The sequence below is a fragment of the Melopsittacus undulatus genome, chromosome 5, assembly GCF_012275295.1.
Source record: "Melopsittacus undulatus isolate bMelUnd1 chromosome 5, bMelUnd1.mat.Z, whole genome shotgun sequence".
NCBI lineage: Eukaryota > Metazoa > Chordata > Aves > Psittaciformes > Psittaculidae > Melopsittacus > Melopsittacus undulatus.
In genome coordinates, this window is record NC_047531.1 from 15,429,853 (window position 1) to 15,447,441 (window position 17,589).

The 17,589-nt window shown below is 35.4% G+C and overlaps 1 protein-coding gene across 7 annotated transcripts in view; it reads left to right on the forward strand.

Moving 5' to 3' along the window:
• FOXP2 (forkhead box P2) overlaps positions 1-17,589 on the forward strand; it is a 410,714-nt gene that overhangs the window by 292,447 nt on the left and 100,678 nt on the right. For 6 of the 7 annotated variants that reach the window (NM_001281546.1, XM_034062700.1, XM_034062703.1 and 3 more), the window contains 1 exon segment: positions 987-1,076. In NM_001281546.1, the coding sequence (NP_001268475.1) occupies positions 987-1,076 (90 nt within the window). 7 annotated transcript variants of the gene reach the window in all.

Sequence of the window (17,589 nt, forward strand, 5' to 3'; positions counted from 1 at the left end):
CTGTAACTGCTGTTTACTGAACTGTTTTTTTTAAGGAAAAAGAAAAAGATTAAAAAAAGGGCTTTCCAGGTAGTTTCAGTGGGAATGCTTTGGATCAGGGTTTGTTCATGTCTTAATAAATACTGTCTAACACTTGGCATTTAAAAAGAAATTCTATAAGAAAAAAAATAATTCAGATTAGCCTTCTTGGGGTAAGTGGAATGTTTGTTTACATTTCATATGTTTAACTGGATTTTGCTGAGTTGGAATGAAAACGTAAAATAAATGGAAACATTTTCTATTTTGATTGGGGTGCTGTCATCCCTGAGCCCGATCTGGTTGGTTGAGTAGTAATTTCTTTGTTCTCTGATTTCCCTAAGAATGCAAATGAAAACCACTCATTTTTATTTGGCATTAAAACTGCACTTCTCTTTATTTTTTATTTTTTTTTATTTTGTCAAAGGAGAGGTTTCTCCTTGAATTGTAAGTACAAAAAGTGGTTTTAATCTTCAATGAATATCCTTATTAATTCACTTTCAAGATAATCTGATGTTGATTTGTCAAATTTAATTACAGCTTCTGGTAACACTTGAAGTCTACTTGCTTTTGCTTCAAAATTGTAATATGAAAATGCAAATTGAATGATAATTTGCAAGGGAGTGGGCATTTTAGTTGAACACTCAAAGACAAGTTCCTTGTGGAAATGAGGCTATTGATGCAGTTTATGATTTTTCCTCTTCAAGCACTTCAAACAAATTAACTTTATTTCCTGCAGGATTTCATGTACATCCATAAATTCAAGCGAAGTCCTGTATAGGTACTTTCAGATGATTTTTTTTGTTGTTGTTGTTTTAAGTAAAAAACAATCTGGAGCCTGAAATCTAGCAAAGATAAATCAAACAGGAAGAGACTGTATTTGTTCAATTGGACTTTTACCTAACATTACCAAGGAATAACTCATCTCTTTCTATGAACTCATAGAAATTATTTATTTTTTTACCTTCTAGGCACTCCAGGCAGCAAGGCAGCTGCTTTTACAGCAACAGACAAGTGGACTGAAATCTCCTAAGGGCAGTGATAAACAGAGACCACTGCAGGTTAGTAAAGTGTCCTTGCTTTTGGGGCCTTACTCTCAGGAAAGAGCTTGCTCACACATGGGAGATGCGTGTGGATGCCTGTGTTCCAATGCCTGCTGTGTATGTACATATTCACATACAGGCTTGCATGATGGTGACTTAATTCACAGAGAAGATTCACTGGAGGTTAAAAAAGCCTTTTGTGACTATAGGTGCTTGAAAGATCTGAGTTCAGTTATGCTATAAAATATTTTTATAGACATTTTGCAAAATTAGTACATGTTTTTTATATGTACATGGATTAAATTGTAAAAAATGGCTGTGTTAAGACGAAGAAATTAAAAAAAAAACAGTTCAAAACTTGTTAAGATTGTGTGTAAGTGACACAGAGATGTTTTCAGAAACTACCAACAAAACTGCATGAAATTATGGAAGAGCTGTCTCTGCCATTTCAGAAAAACATATGTCATAAGAGTTATACACTGGGATGCTGTTTGGCTTCAGGTTGTGTTTGGGTGAAAAGAAGTTCTGTTACTGAGTAATTATTTAAAATGCATTGTTAGTAAAATATATACAGCATTTTATTCTTGAACAAAAATATGAGTATTTTTTGAGGTTTTAGTTTATTTATTGCTAATTCAGAGTTCCATATGAAATTGGATTCTGCTGACAAAACTGGGTCTCTCATTGTATGTAGACCAAATATGAGTGTTAAACTGCTGAATTACAGTCTGTTGCAGACAAAAGATATGCATAAGAGACAATTTTATTTTGTTCAGGAAATAAAAATTTATAGCTCCTACCATTCTTTTCCTTACATCTATTTTTCTGGGTGAGCCTTTATCCTCTTGGGACTTCCCCGCTTTCTGAAGTAATAGGGTGTTTTTATCTCTTGTCGTGCATAATGGAGGACCCCAGGCACCAGAATTTATCTTTTTCTCCATCAGTGAAGTGTTGTGAAATTTGATCACCTGAGCAGTTTTTTTTTATGTAATTCGCAGTGTCTCCTTTTCTTTGTGAAACTTTTTGGAGCGATGTTGGACACAACACATAGTTCCACATTCCACGTCAGCTCTCTTCAAATATGCTTTTAAAATTGCATTTATTTGCTCAGAAATAAACAAGAACTTAAGAAAATCACTAAAGAAAATATGTCAAGTTGGCATCTTGCCATGCTGTAGTTGTAGTCCAGTGCAGAGGCGTAGGACTCCTGGGGCCATCTCAACTTTCCACTCTCTGCCGTTGACTTTGTTTTGTCTTCAATATCTTTTAGGCTGAACATACTCAGGAAGAGTAGTCATAAAGGCAGCAGCTTATTAACTTTGCAGTTTTTTAGGTTTTTAGAAGTGGAGTTGGTGATCTTGAAGAGTTGAATCATGGAGGTGATTGATTTAATGAATACTGTGAAAGTTGTTTTTTCTGCCAGCTTCTCATTCTGAAAAAGAACATGTATAAGGTCCATCTAGCCCTGTGTACTGTCTCTAAACAGGCAAACACCAGACATAAAGTATAGGAAACAGGCAAAAATAGTGGTATTTTCCCACTGTGTTTCCCAGTGAATTTAGCTTACTTTAGTCCTCCATCTTGTAAACTGGAGCAGTTCAGGAGCTACTGTCTTCTCTGTTTACATTCTCCACCCATTCATAAACATTATTTTCAAGGCTGAAGAGGTGTGGGGGTGCACTATTTGTGGTAGGCATCAATGAAAGGAGAAAAAAATGTGTTTGGAGTCAGTCATACACACAACCAAGAGGATGATGGAATGGGGAGAGGCAGGCCTGTGCTTTCCTACTCCTAAAGCACCAACCCTGGCCTGAGGCCTTTTAAATGCCATGGGATGGTGTATTGTAGAAACATCCTGTATTATGTGTTTGCCAGGAAGAGTCAATGCCTCATGAGTCACACTTGCGAGGCAGGAAGAAGAAAATAAAGCAAATAATTTTCTTATAAGAATTGTTACATGCTCCCTAAAGCAAAGATTATTTCTCATGTTTCCAACTTTTCCTTCCGTGATCAGTATGTACATAGTGCCTCTTATTAGCTTTGGACACTTCATTTGGTTCATTTTTAAATGAGAGGAAAATGGAATTTGCTCTCAGACTTCGGTTTTTGTATCTAATACCATGTAAACTCAGGTATGAGCACAAACTCCATTTTAATTTTCTTCTTTAGTGAAAAAGATGTATAAAGCTTTTATAAATGAGTCCTTGGAGCTTTTCTATTTCTGCCTTTTAGTGTTACTACAGAGCTGTTCATTGTTCATTATGTAGTGGAAATTCACATTTTGAGCATTGTGATGCCTGTTTGACCAAATACTATAATATGGGCCATAAAATTGTACGTTGTTATTATTTTATTATGCCAAATTTAATGGTAGCTTTAGCCAAAATCTCCTAGCAGTAGGAATTGCTAAATATGCATAAGCAATTTGAGGTTTATAAGACAAAAATACTTGTGCTTGTGTTTGTGCTTAAGGAAACAGACTTCTCACAATATTTTAAAATTCTTTAATAGTAGTATATTTCTAATTTCCTCTAATATCAGAGCAATTTAGTAATCTGGCAACTGGAGATATTTTAGAACTGACTTATAAATCTAGTAAAAACCTAATAAACTTTTAAAGCTAGCTCACACATCTGCAGGCAAATGAGGGTGTTAGGTAAGCCTTGCCATTGCATCTCTCATGTGCTCTATATTTTGATGAAAACTGTTCTATTGTTCCGTGTGCCAAAGAAGAAAAAAACAGTGTTAACTTTAGTGGCCATCTTTTGGGTTTGATGGGTATTTGGGGGAAAGTAGCATATGCTGGTTTTATATATGTTCTCTCTGTTATTCCATAATGCATCGAGTATTTTAGTGACTTACACCACCAACTAGCTAATCAGCAAGTTGAAAGCTTATTGAAGAAACCTTCAAATTTGTGTCCTCAACTTTACAAAAAAAGGGTGTTGGGTAAGTTGTTATGTTCTACCGTGCTTTATAGAGGGGATGGTTTTAGAGAACCGCTGGGATTTCCACAGAAGAATTTGGGTGTCTTCTGTATCCTTCGCACAAAAAAAAAAAAAACAACCCAAAACAAAAAAGAAAGCTTTTAAATTTACCTGTAGCTATGTAATCTATTGCAAAAGAGGAATGTTGTAATGACTCATGTTTTTGTTTCAGTTTTTAATGCCATCATCTAGTAGTTACCCTGTATTTTCGGGGAGAAGAGGTTTGTATTTAGACTGTGAGTTAATGGAATACCTGCTGAAATTACAGTTGTGGATAGACAGTTATCTTGATGTACTATTACTTTCTGATTTACATTTTTCTGGGTTTCAGACTGCAGATCACATAACCATTAGCATGTCTTATGCAAAACAGAAGGAGAACATCCCATCTGACAAGCTTGAGTACCAATTGTAGTAGTGATTTTACTTTCATGTATAGATATCCTAATAAATGTATTTGAAGCATGTTTATATATGCCATTCATTACACTGATGCACCAATTGAATGGATCCAATCAGTACATACATTGATTAATGACACATTGCAGAACAGCTAAGGAGGGTTTGTGAAGAGAGTTGAGGGTAATGTTAACCTGCATCTGATGAGATAATATTTACTTTCTTACTGTGCATCCTGGAAAACATATTGCAATAGTAAGGTCAAGATTTCTGTAGTACTGTTTTTTATTTAAGGATATTTTTCTTTTCTGGAGAAGCTAAGATTCTGATGATCCATGGTGAAGTGAGCTGATTGCTTCATGGATTTCACTCCCTATCACCACATTTTTGTAGTAGGCATAACAGGGAAAATGTCACTTTGGCTCTTAGAACCTGTAGATCATTCTGCTGTGGCAGAAAGTCATTGTCCTTCCGGCCACAGAAATACCTGGTGTCATCTACCCTGAGTGTTAAAACTAGCAGCTTTATTGTTCTTGTTACACTAAAAATCATGTGGGAGACTTTCAGTTCTTCAAGAACTGTACAGAGCACAAGCATAACCCAAAGGTAAATGCTGTCAATTTGCTTCCATTGGTGGGTGTTTGTGTACAGCCTTGCAATTATTTCCCTTCCAGGTAGGCAAATCTCAGTGGTTAGACTAATCTGTCCATGATACAGGTCATCATTGGCTGCACAGCAGTGATTTGGACCACTAGTTGTAATTTTATTTGTTTGCTCTAAGAGCTTGTAAAAGCCTAGTTATTTCCATTCCCTGTAACGTCTCTAAAGTAGTTTATTTTCACTAAGGCAGAATTTGAACTTTTATCTTGATTAAAATAAATAATTATCTTCAATCCCATAAGTTAATGTATCTAAAATGAATTGGTTAGTCATTTTCTCCTTCTTGCTAAGAGATCTGTTGTTTTAACACCAGTATTAACGCATTCTGTATGAGGATGGCATGTCAGGAAACCGTGACTCCTGGAATCAAAGGGTTAAGCTCAGTGTGTACCAACCCTGTTGTATAAATATCATGCTGTATGTAGTGTTGAGTTGTTAAGGTAGGCCTTGTTTATTTAGCATGAACACGACGCAGAAGTGTAATCATTTGATAAAATTTGGGAAAAGTAAGTATACTTTTAGGTTTAATTACTTAGTGTTTATTTCATTAGTGCACAGTATTAGAAGAACCACTTTGCTTAAAGACATGCAAAATGCAAAAATTTAGCATGAAAATTGAGCATGAAAAGGTATTCATGGTATCCTTTAAACTAGTCTTCTTGCATTACTCTCCTAGTTTGGTCATCTCCCTTTGGATCGTCATATGGCTCCGAATTAAAATTCATTGAACATAATAAATAAGCAAACATATCATTAATATTGTAACTTTTAGTTACTTTTTTAAGCATACATAAGGAGCTGATGAGAGATAAGAAAATTTGAATGTGGGGAAAAAGAAGCAAAACCCACTGCTTTTAAATTATATCCTCTGACTTAATGCACATTGACTGCAACCGTGCATGTGTAATGTCAGTAAAAAAATTCTCTGTTTAAAAACAGCAAAAAAAACCCACCCTGTGATGGATGTAACTTAGAGTTTTCTTAGCATTACATGAAACAAAAATAGAAACAAATCTAACCAGTCTAAAATTGTCTTTCCAAAAACTGCATATTACGTATTTCTGTTTATCTAAAGCATGCTGCTAAGCATAGGAAGTAGGAGGATTTTGTACGTGCTAGAAATCACAGATTTAGAAAGATGCTAATGCCTAATATATAGTGTAAGAGGAGAGTGGTGATAAACAGTCTTTTTTCCCTCTCGAGTATAATTCTGGAGGAAATGTGTGGCCTACATATAAGCAAACATTGAGGCTTGGGGTAAATTAAACTTGGAAGATAGCTGCTAGAAAATCATAAGTCCCATTTTCCCTTGTAAGTGTTAGGTGGAATATGTAGTTATCCTCTAAGGTGTAGAAATTTGCATCAGTGATACCCACTCTAAAGACAAGGATAACCCCAAGAGATGGGGAAAAAGCAAGGAGTTATTTTTAGGTGAGGTGCAGGGGGGAGAGAAAGGCAAAACAGCTGTATTCAAGCTTTCACGGTGCAGAAAACTGAAATTCCATGTAAGGTAGAGTGATAAATACAGTAATAAACTAAAAAGAAAGGATATATTTCATTGATTTGCAGTGGAAGTGTCTGCATAAAAAACTTGCTGGGAAGTCATTATTTATATAGATACAAGTCTGCTCCAAAGGGTTCTGTTCCGTCTTAACCTCTTTTACTTGTGAAAACCCATATTTTGCATTGTGTGCCATTTTGCTGTGAAACCTTTCAACAATAGATTTACTTTACTTTTTACTCTTGAAAACTTCTGATATTAAAATACACATCTATGAAGAAAGGCACTGGTTAGTATGGTTTCCTTTTTAATTTAAAGTAAGTATCAGTCACCTTGAGGTATTATCTCCTATTGATAAAGCAGATACTTGTCATGTTCACGTACATTAAATACTGCAGCTAACCTTATGTATGATCTTTGTAACATGGAAAAATATTTACTAGCAGCCTTCTAATGGAAGTTATCACATAATGACTTCATGTATATCTAACTGAAAGGAAAAAAAAACCCCACACTAACTGCTGCAGAAATCACATCTTTATCCTGAAAACATAGTTGCAATGTTGGAAAATATTTTAGAGACAGAGGAAAGAAGTATTATACAAACTCTGTTTACAGGTATTGAATATGCAGAATAATCATTGAGATTACTATATGTATTTCAGGAGGCATTTTAATGTTTAACTTATGACTGTGCATCAATCTGACTTTTCCCTCCATTGCTTTGACTACTGGGGTGTTGTAGTTTAACACTAGCCAAAACCAGGACATAGGGAATCACTTGGCACCTACATCATTATCATGTCTTTTCTTTCCCTGTTTCTCTGTTGTTTATTCTGGTATGTCAAGAGGATTGGGAGGAGAGGGAAGAACACACACACTGATTCTTCACTCAAATTCAGAAAGGCACTTCACAGAGAGTGTCTAGGTCTTTTCACAGCAGCTTTTACATAGCAGGGCAGTGGACCTCATGGTAGAATCTGCAGGCTGTCTGATACCAGGAAATACTGCTGTGCATGGGAGGGATGGCCTGGGTTTTATCTTCTGAACTATAGGAGCCTCCAAGAGCTATAGAGCAGTTTATTTGCCTTGCTTGGGCAGCTGGAAAGTTCTGTTCCCCTGCAAGCCCTCCCAGTGCAGCCAGCATGCATGTTCAGGGCTGCTCCTCTTCAGCCTACAGGGGTAGTTCCTTCTGTGGTGCTGGGAGGTGTAGGTTTCCTTGAGCCACTTCTCCAGGCTCTTGCAACAGGTTGAATCAGCCTCATTCTCTTACCAGCTGGCTCATTGCCCAGAAAAGCTTGCGAGGAGCTGAGAGGGAATGTGTGAATGGTTCCCCACTCAGTGTGCTGCTCTATTAAAGGATCTGCTCCCAGGCAGGCCCTAATTATGCCAGTTTAGGATCACACCACTCAAGCAGGGCTCTCCTGATACTCTTGAATTTGAAACACACATTAGTGTACATTGATTTGGAAATTACCAAACCAGGAAAAGCAACTGAGCAAAATATTCTCTGAACACTCTACATGGGTGTAGATTTAAAAAAAAAAAATATTTCTAATTAAATTACTATTAGGGGAAGTCTCTTTTTTTTCCCAGAAGGTTTTTTATTTCATCAGGCAATTATAAAAGTCAAGGAAATTTCCTACCAAAACCAAAGTTCTGTGACAAAAGAATGAAGAATCTTCAGTCAGTAGTAGCAAATTCAACTTGCGATGTTAAAGTGCAGTCTGCTTCCATAGCTATGTAAGGCATTCCTTCTGCAATTATTTTACTTTTTTTTCAGATTAATTTTACTTTGTGAATTAAATACTTGTCTTGACATATTCTAATCATTAGGCATCATTTTGTAGTTTTTGTGTTAGTTTTCCAGCTGCTTTAGCAAGCAGGGGGGCTTTCATGGAGAGTGGGGAGCAGGCTAATCAGGAATCTGAATGTATGCCAAGATCAACTTGGGTGTTAATTTTAGTTTGCCTTCACTTGGGCTGTATACATGTAAAATTGAATTAAAAACTGTTCAAATTATCCAGATAATCACACATAAATATTGCAGAGTAATGCTGTAGAAAAAAGAGCATGTGGCCATGTGTGCTGCCGAAAGAGCAATTGCACAGTGGAGTGGAAAAGCCCATCAGCCCATCCTGTTGGGGAAGGAGGTTGGTCAACAATCGCCTCTTTGATGTTCTAGGTCTTTTTATGTCTTCTTAACGCTTCTAATATAATTTTCTTGAGACAGACAGATGAGGGTGTTATGAAATAGAATTAATGGTGAAAAATTTACTAAACACAACTTCAGTGCTTTACTACTTGATTATGTGAAGCTTTGAAAAGCAATTGTGCTATAATAACATGTACAAAGGAAACTGTATGGTGTGCCAACATCAATATGCTTCAAGGATCATACCAAGAACCTGAAGTATAAATAAAGAATGAGATTTTCCCCTAAGTGTTCACAGTAAATCCAGTTATTCAAGACAGATACTTTCAGTCTGATAGAAAAGGCAACCTACACAGTATTGAGGAAAACCAGTTCAGTGACCTGACATGCCAGAAAAAAAATATCTGTGCTTGTAGAAGTAATTTCCAAGTTGATGCAGCTGTGATTCAGTGCAGAGATAGCTATGGGCTTGATGTTTAAGAATAATCAAATTACCAAATTAAAATACTTCCCAATACAGGATGTGGTGTGAAGTCATACACAAAACAGTGTTTATGTTTGAAGAACAGTTCAGGATTCCATGGAAAACCTCAGTTTGAGATTGTAGTCTCTGAAGTAAAAAGAATAATGGAAATTCAGAAGCAAATGGTGGTTGATGTTTGCATATACAAAAAAAAATCTCTTGATTAGAAAGGGTCAAACCCATATTGTGGATGAGAAATGAAGAATGCCTCAGTGCAAGCCTGCCATAGCAACAGGGGGCTTGTATTTCACCCATGAGGAAAAGTGAAAAACAAAACAGGACAGGCTTCACAAGAGGGATGCGCTGTTGTACAGGATAACTTTCAAGAATATATTTAGAAAGTAAATTGTAACAAGTTGCAGAAAGTATAGCAAAGAATAATGTCATGTGTCTAAGAACTGGGAAAAATGTCTTTCTCAGGCTTGCGTCCATCACTTGAAATGAAAAAGGAAGAGAGAAGCACAGTGTATTGGTCATTGTATGACTGTAAATAACCAGTGATCCAACCTAGGAAAAAAGTACATACAGTCCTAAATGAATTGTGTTTCCAATAAAAATAGGAATAATATTAATGCCATTTCTAAATGATGTCTTTGAGACCTTATTTGGAATAATGGAGATGCGCAATCCACATGATTTCTGGTGCCTTATTAGTATATTAGAAACACACTCTTTATAGGTTCTATTGAAAGATTCAGGGCTTTAGTACTGATGCCCTCAATTTCCATGGCATGAAGATACCTCAGTGTTTTGACTCTGGCTGATAGTGTAACACATTTGCCATACACCTACACTGAGGTTATGTAAATTCTGTATACATTTTTTAATATATACAAGTCCAAGAAGATTTCATTCAGACTAGATACACAAGCTGAAATTTTGTGATTGCTTTATGCAATTTGCGTCAAGAAGCAAACTTCAGAAAGGATGAAGCATCTTTATACTTCCTAAGAACAGTTTTAAATATAGTAACATGTAGCTAAGCTAAACATGAATGAACTGTGGAAATTAAAGCTTTTCACTATGCAGAGAAAAAAGGTTCTGGAGCACTGTTCTAGTAGAAGTAGTGGAAGCAAAAGCCACCTTCCATACATGCTGCCTGCTTAAAGATAAAGCTTGACCCAGCTTAGAAAGGAATGTACATGACATGAATTGCAATAATATAAAGATAAAAGCTCAGCAAGTCTTTTCCAGTCCTGTAGTGTTGTGGGTTTTTTTGTTGTTGCTGTTTTTTTTTAAAGAAGCTGAGGAGTCATTGAAGCCAATAGCAGAATTGTAGGGAGCAGGTAGTGTGATCGTTTGTCAGTAAGCACCTTACACTGTATCAACACATTCATTTTAAAAAGATTGTAATGCCTTCTTAAAATTACAGGATGTGCAAGAAATGCCTTAGAGGACGTGACATCTGATTATTTTTTCAAAAGTCAACTTTATTTTCTGTATATTTATAGACTGTTTCGTGAACAGAAAACACTGAAGACGAGGTAATAACTGGCATTTAGTAAAAACAGGTGACATCTCAATTCACAATATTTCATCTATTTAAATTCACTCTCAGTATATGACTATTTTGAATACCTGAATCCTCACTTGTTAGATTACAACAAAAGATAGTTATTTCTATGAGCATAGACTAAGTAGCTGTAGTTTTCACATTATTTTCTATGGTCTGGATTTTTTCAAGCTATTAGATACAAAAATTGTTTTGACTTGTTAATTATCAATAAGACACAGAAAAATAATAAATATGGACACTGAATTAATAAATACAGACATTTTTAATTGGAAGTCATTTGTTCTAAAATAAATTTGCTTTTCTCAGCAATAAAAACACTGAAACAAGAGACAGAGTTTATTTAAAAGAAACCCAACACAATATTTTATATATTTTTTCTTCCAAAAATACCCGTTTTCATAATGTTTTAGAGTATTTAGAGTTGAGGTGATTGTCTCACAGTGCCTGAAAATCAAGTGAATGAATCTAACAGCCCACTTATGAGATCATTATTATTGCAACCATTTTAGGTCCTGGCATATAATATGACCAATAAGTCTCAGAGCCAAGATTAAGAGAGGGGGCTCTTTTCCACATTGAGAAAAGTCATACTAGTTTAGCATTCTGTGAAACATTTTAGTCTAGGAAAATGTTTGGTTTGGGTGGGGAATATTTGTATAGAGTTCTTTGAGTATTTAAGTATCGTAATTTGACTAGGGTGGTACAATTTGTATTGTAATACTTCAGCCATACCTCTAGAAACAAATATTTATAACTTTGTTTATGATGCTTTAGAATATTTGTAGTTAACAAACATAAGCACTATTGTATCAGCTTTAATCTTTGTAATTAATGCTGTTCTAAAATACATCCAGAGATAATAATGTATCGATAGGTGTTAGGACTGGTTTCCTAACCCTCTTGGTTTTCAGTAACATTTTCAAGATAAAGGGAAATAATAAATCCTGCCAATTGTGTATAGTGCTTTACTGTCAATATAGTATATTTATCAGATTTCATTTGACTTACCTGATCTTTTGAGGTTTTCGACTCTAAGTATAGTAAGAGAGAAGTTACTAGAAGTAACCTTTGGAAAGGCTTGACAAGTAATGATATCATCCCTTAAACAAATTCTAGTGTAATGAAAACCCACAAAAAAGATTTGATGATGCTTTTATTATGTGTGGAATCACATGGCTTTTTCAAGTGAAAACCCTAAATAATTTTGTTTATAGCAGAATTGGGCTGCTTCTTGTAATTAAGATAGGATTTAATGTATTTGCAACGTTGATGTGTCACATAATTTACACAGAAATTATTTCTCAATTAAACCTCTGTGAATGTCAAAGAGTTTAGCAGGAACTCATAAACAGAATTCTATTTCTTGGAAGAATCCGTACTATTCAAGTCACTGTTTTTCACCATGAAACTGTCAACAGGAATTCTAAAAAGGTTTTGAAAACCTTTGTTTTACCTGGCAGATCAGTTTATATTTTCCTTGGAGAGTAAACGTCATTAGCATAGAGCCTTTAGAATGGTGCCACAAAAATGGTACATGTTGTTCTTCCTATTTTAGTTCTAGGAGATACAGAGATTTAGTCTTGTGATTTTCATTTCACTACATATCAACTTTGTTAGTGTTACTATTATTAATTTAAAATGCAATTTACATAAGAAGGGTGTTGCTTATAAAGTTATCATGGGTGTGATTTCTGTCTCAGAGAAAAAAACAGTGAGGAACTGTTGGTTTCCACAAATACTGGTCTAGACACTTGGCTTGACTAGTAGTTGACGATCAAAAAAAACTTGTTTTTTTAAACTTAAAATGTATTAGATTATCATACATCCTCAGTACTGAACTCATTATTAGAATTATTATTTTTTTTTATTTTTCATACTTATTTTTCTTACTATTGTAGTTATGGAAGCTTTTTATTAGAGATTTGAGCCGCCTTGTATTAACAAATGTACAAAAATGTAATGTGAATCAGATTTCCAGAGAGCATACAATGCATTCTGGCTGTGCTGTCAGAGTGCAAGAAGGGATAAAGAACTGCAGAAACACAGAGGCATGCATCATTGACATACCCATTGAAGTGGGACTGAACAGCAGGCAGCAAGTTTATACTCATACATCTTTGAGTGTATTTCATGCCCAACTGTGTGAGCACAAGGTATAGTTATATATTATTTACACTTTTCAGGGAATGCTAAAATCTGTTGGCTCTGGTTTTGAATATTACTATATTAAAGGAGAACGAGATATGATCCATACAGATCCCAAGATATCCCTGCTCTTTCTATCATCCCTCCAGCTCTTCTAGTTCCATCTTCTGTGTTTTATGGAGGCAGAGTTGCCCCTTAGTTGTGGTTACAAGTGCTAGCAATTTACAGGATCTAGTTGTTGCCTTGGAGTTTGAGGAGTAAAAGATGTGCAATTAAGCTAAAGGATGATGTAAGTCATCAAGAAATATATAGCCAAGCTCTGGAACAGATCTGGTCTCTTATGGAGCACCTGTCTTTTTGACATAACACTGGCATCAGGATGATATAGTAGGGTTTTTTCCTAGCCATAATTACTCTGTATTGGATTAATTTGATAAAGTTCAAGAAAAATAGTTGGGTCATCAACTGATTTCAAGCTACCTGGCCACTTTGTAACACCACAGAGTCAATCAGATGCTTAACATGTTTCATGATTTGAAAGTGATCCAAAAGGAATCTTCCAGAAGACAAAGGATGCACCTGAATTGCATCAGGAGCAGCTGCCTTCCTCTTACATGAGTTTGTAGATATGTTATTACTTTGACTGTGCAGGCAATGAAGCCCAGATGTTCAGATTCCTGATACAGAACTGCAGTGTCTCTCCCATTTCATGGGAGAAGACTTCCGAATTTTATGTCTTCGGTGCCCATTCAAATAAGCCACAGTCAGGAAAAAGGAGAAAGTGTAGCTTCCTTCTGTAGAAGTGAGGGAGCATTTAAAATAATCTCAACACAATTTTTAAAGCTGGTTTCTTTCTTTTGATATATCAATCTACTATCTAGCATGAATTTGGTGAAGTCAACTGTGAAATGTGGTGTCAAGGTTAGGTATAATGGCTAATTTTAATTTTAATCTGGGGTATAGCCCACAGGTAATCTTACATAAAATGCTACTATGCAAATAGGCAAAGTAAAAGTCTAAATTCTTGGCTCATTATTGAATCATGCAAAGTCACCTGCTAGGAAATACCAGACATCATTATGAAAGGAAATTACTTCCAGCAATTGTGCAGGGTGGCTTCTGTTTCACATTGTAAGATGTGTCTCCTTGACAAAATCTTTGGGGTTTTTGTAATAGAGGAAGCTGATAATTACAATTAAGTTAAATAGACACATGGTTAGTTATAGAAAATTCTCAAAATATTAGGGTTAATTCTTTGCCTGTTGTCATGTCTGATGACAGCTTATAGTGGTCCTATATCATGTCCAGCCTGGTTGTCATTTTTCTTTGCTGCAGTACCCAGTTTTCCTAACAGTTAAGATCCCCACTTGCTTGTGCTGTTAGTCAAGCTCTGGAAAAGCACTGTCAGCTCTGGTTGCTGTGACAGCTTCAAGCTGATGCCATGCTCTTTGCTACATGGAAAGAAGAAAGTACAATACTATCTCTATTTTCTCTTTTATTTAAAAACTTATCTACATCTTTTGGTAACCAGATGAGCTGGTATTCCATGTTACAGAGCTACTGAACTAGGCAGCAATTCAGTGTCAGAATGTCTGCGGCACTGTTCAAACCTGGCTCTCTTGATTTATAACTAAACCACTTGATTTCAGTGATAAGCATTTTAGGTGTACCATAGTATTTGGTCCTGGGACCTAAGCCAAAATGTTATCCAATCCTAAATCTTTGCTCAGAAGCAGAGAAGAGCCTCTTTACTTTCACTAACACCATCCGTGTAGAGGTTGTAGACAGAACCCTAGATAGCACACAGGCTCTGTAATGGATTGTGTTGTGGTTTAACCCCAGCTGGCAACTAAGTACCACTCAGCTGCTCACTCACTCCCCCTTCCTGTGGAGGCTGTGCAAAGAAGAGCTTTGGATTCTATACGCTCCCTGTTATTCCCTGAAAAAGAATTTAGTGGTAGCATTAGTGTTCAGCATTTTGCATTTGGCATAATCCTTCACAATCATCACTTTATCAGGCATGTGTGATGCATTATTTCCTACTTGTGCTGACTTTCATCTTCCGGTTTGAATGAGGTTAACATTACAGAATGGGGCCTAATGATGGTCAGAATGCATAGGAAGAGAGTCGGAGTATTAAATCATTCAATGTGTATCAAAAAAGGAGCAGCATACATGTAGAAAGAATGTTACATTAGTATGAGCTGTAATTTTGGCTTATCAGTCAACTGTTGCTTTGTTGTTCCTTTTATGCTGCTTGTACAAAACATGGAGTTTTATAAAAAAGGGGGGGGGGGGAGGTTGAAAAACAAAAGCACAAAATTTGAAAGAAAATGAAGTGGTGACCATTCAGCTTTATGTTGCTAAAAGCATAAGAATTTCATTGTCAGACTTAACTTATTGTACTGTGTGTTGTCTGCATGTTTTTAACATACTTCACTAGAGGTATATGTAGTGCAATAACCTGTAAGATGCTGAGTTTCTATGTGTTGTTTATCTAGTCATGAAAATGAAATGCTCATTGTTACAGGAAACAGTACAAATAAACAAAAAATCATTTTAGCCTCTATATGTTATCTCTGATGAATCTAAATTGTCCAACTCAAAAGCTTTTTTTATGGGTTCATGTAAATTCAAAACAAACACATAAACGTAATGAAACAAAAACTTGATGAGAAGGATTAGTATGTTTACGTGACTCGGTGGCATATTCAGATTATGTGGCATGATTTGTTCTGCAGCTGCTTCAAATTAGGAACAGGTGTAGAAGGCAGATTATGCAAATACTCATATTAATGTAATTGTCAAATTGGTGTGTTTATCATTGTGCCTTTAAAGAGTAGACCATATTCTTATTTTACATGTAAATTAGCTTTATTCTTGAGAGCTACTATTGGATAATGAGATTCTAAATGAGAGATTCATAGCATATGAAGAAACATTTCTAAAATGTGACATTTTTTTGTATAGCAATTTGTTTTATATACATATTGTATAAACATATTATGATCTGCTTTGTCTTCACAAAAGTACAGCTATGATGCAGTTCTAAGATTTAGCTTGTTGGACTAATGAACTCACATTCCTTTCATTTTTTTGAGTTCATGTAACCCTTCAGTAGACAACTTTTGATCTCCTTCAACCATTCACTGTATATTTACAAACCTTCATGAACTTTATGCCTTCCTTTAAATCTTGAACAAGTACATATTGGAAGTTAAATGTGTTTGTTTAAAAATGATATTTTACTTTCTAATCCATACTCTATAAACAATCATGAATTGGCTGTCTGAATTAAATAGATATTTTTAAGCATTATTTACCTCATGTTGCTAGTATGCATAGATTCATTAATAGCTGTCTGAGACTTGTGATATTTTTAGTTCAGAGAGATTCGGTATGAAAGGATGTCCAAAATTAAAAAAAATCTGAACTTCTTATTTTCTCCTGTTCCAAGAGTTATTCAGTAATATGGACCTAGTTAACAAATGTTGTCCAGTATAAATAAATCACAGAGCACTGTAATTCTTTATTTTAGTGTCTTTTCTTAATTTTTTGCACATGACTTTGATAATTTAAAATCTCTCAAAACAAAATGTTAGGTCCTAGGTTTTTTATACATATATATGTACGTATGCATATACAGAACAATTTTATATATGCTGTTGATGAAGTAGGTTGAATGTTTAAAACTGAGCTTTATGTACCGTGTAGGACGTTTTGTGTTGGGAATCTGGGCCAAGCAGTTGAGATAATCCCTGCTCCTCAGGAAGAAGAAGGCACCTGCTGCCAGCAGCTGGTTTCAGGGCAAACAAGATTAGACCAAGGTCTTTCTGCTTTTCTGCTTCCTATGGCCATGGCACAGGTGGGCTGTACAATTTATTTTCAAGAACAAAAAGGAAATCCCATTTTGCTTCCGGATACATCAAATTTCTTCCTGTTCTTTAGCCTCAAAACATAACTGGTAACTCCCTGAGAACAAGGTGTGAGCAACAGGTTTAAAGAAGATAGCTATTAATTCATTATTTTTTCTAAATCACCCTTCAAGAAGGGAGCAATTTTTTGTTGAAGATGTAGCTTCATCCTCTTGCAAATTATTTAAGATTGTATTGATTTCTGTGGTGCTTAACTGGTAATGGTTTGCTTTACAACCTCTTCCTACTTATAAAATCTTTCATTCAGTTATGAGCACACTCTTAATGTAATAAACACGATTTAAGAAAAGAAAGACTGGCAGGAATTTCATGATGTAGGCTGAAGATGATAAAGCTTTCTTTAGGGTTTGCCTGACTGTATCACCTTACAGTATAAGCATCAGACAGATAAAATGGCAGTCTCTTTTTTTCTAATCGATTTTACTTATATGCAACATTTCAGTAGGATCTTTTGGGGGGTTTAATGATCTTTGCATTTAGAAAGTTTTTTACAGATACTTGCCTACTTGTTGTCAGAGATGTTTGCATGCAGAAGTGTCCGTCAAAGCTGTACAGTATAATTATTTTCCAGTAACATTTAGAACTCACCGTAATTTTGCTTTCTGTGGCAGTAATAAATTAGTTGCAACATGGAAATTGTTACACAAAGAAGGTGAGTATTGGAGAACTGTGGGATTCCATCACTTTTAATAGCACTGCTTTCAAACATC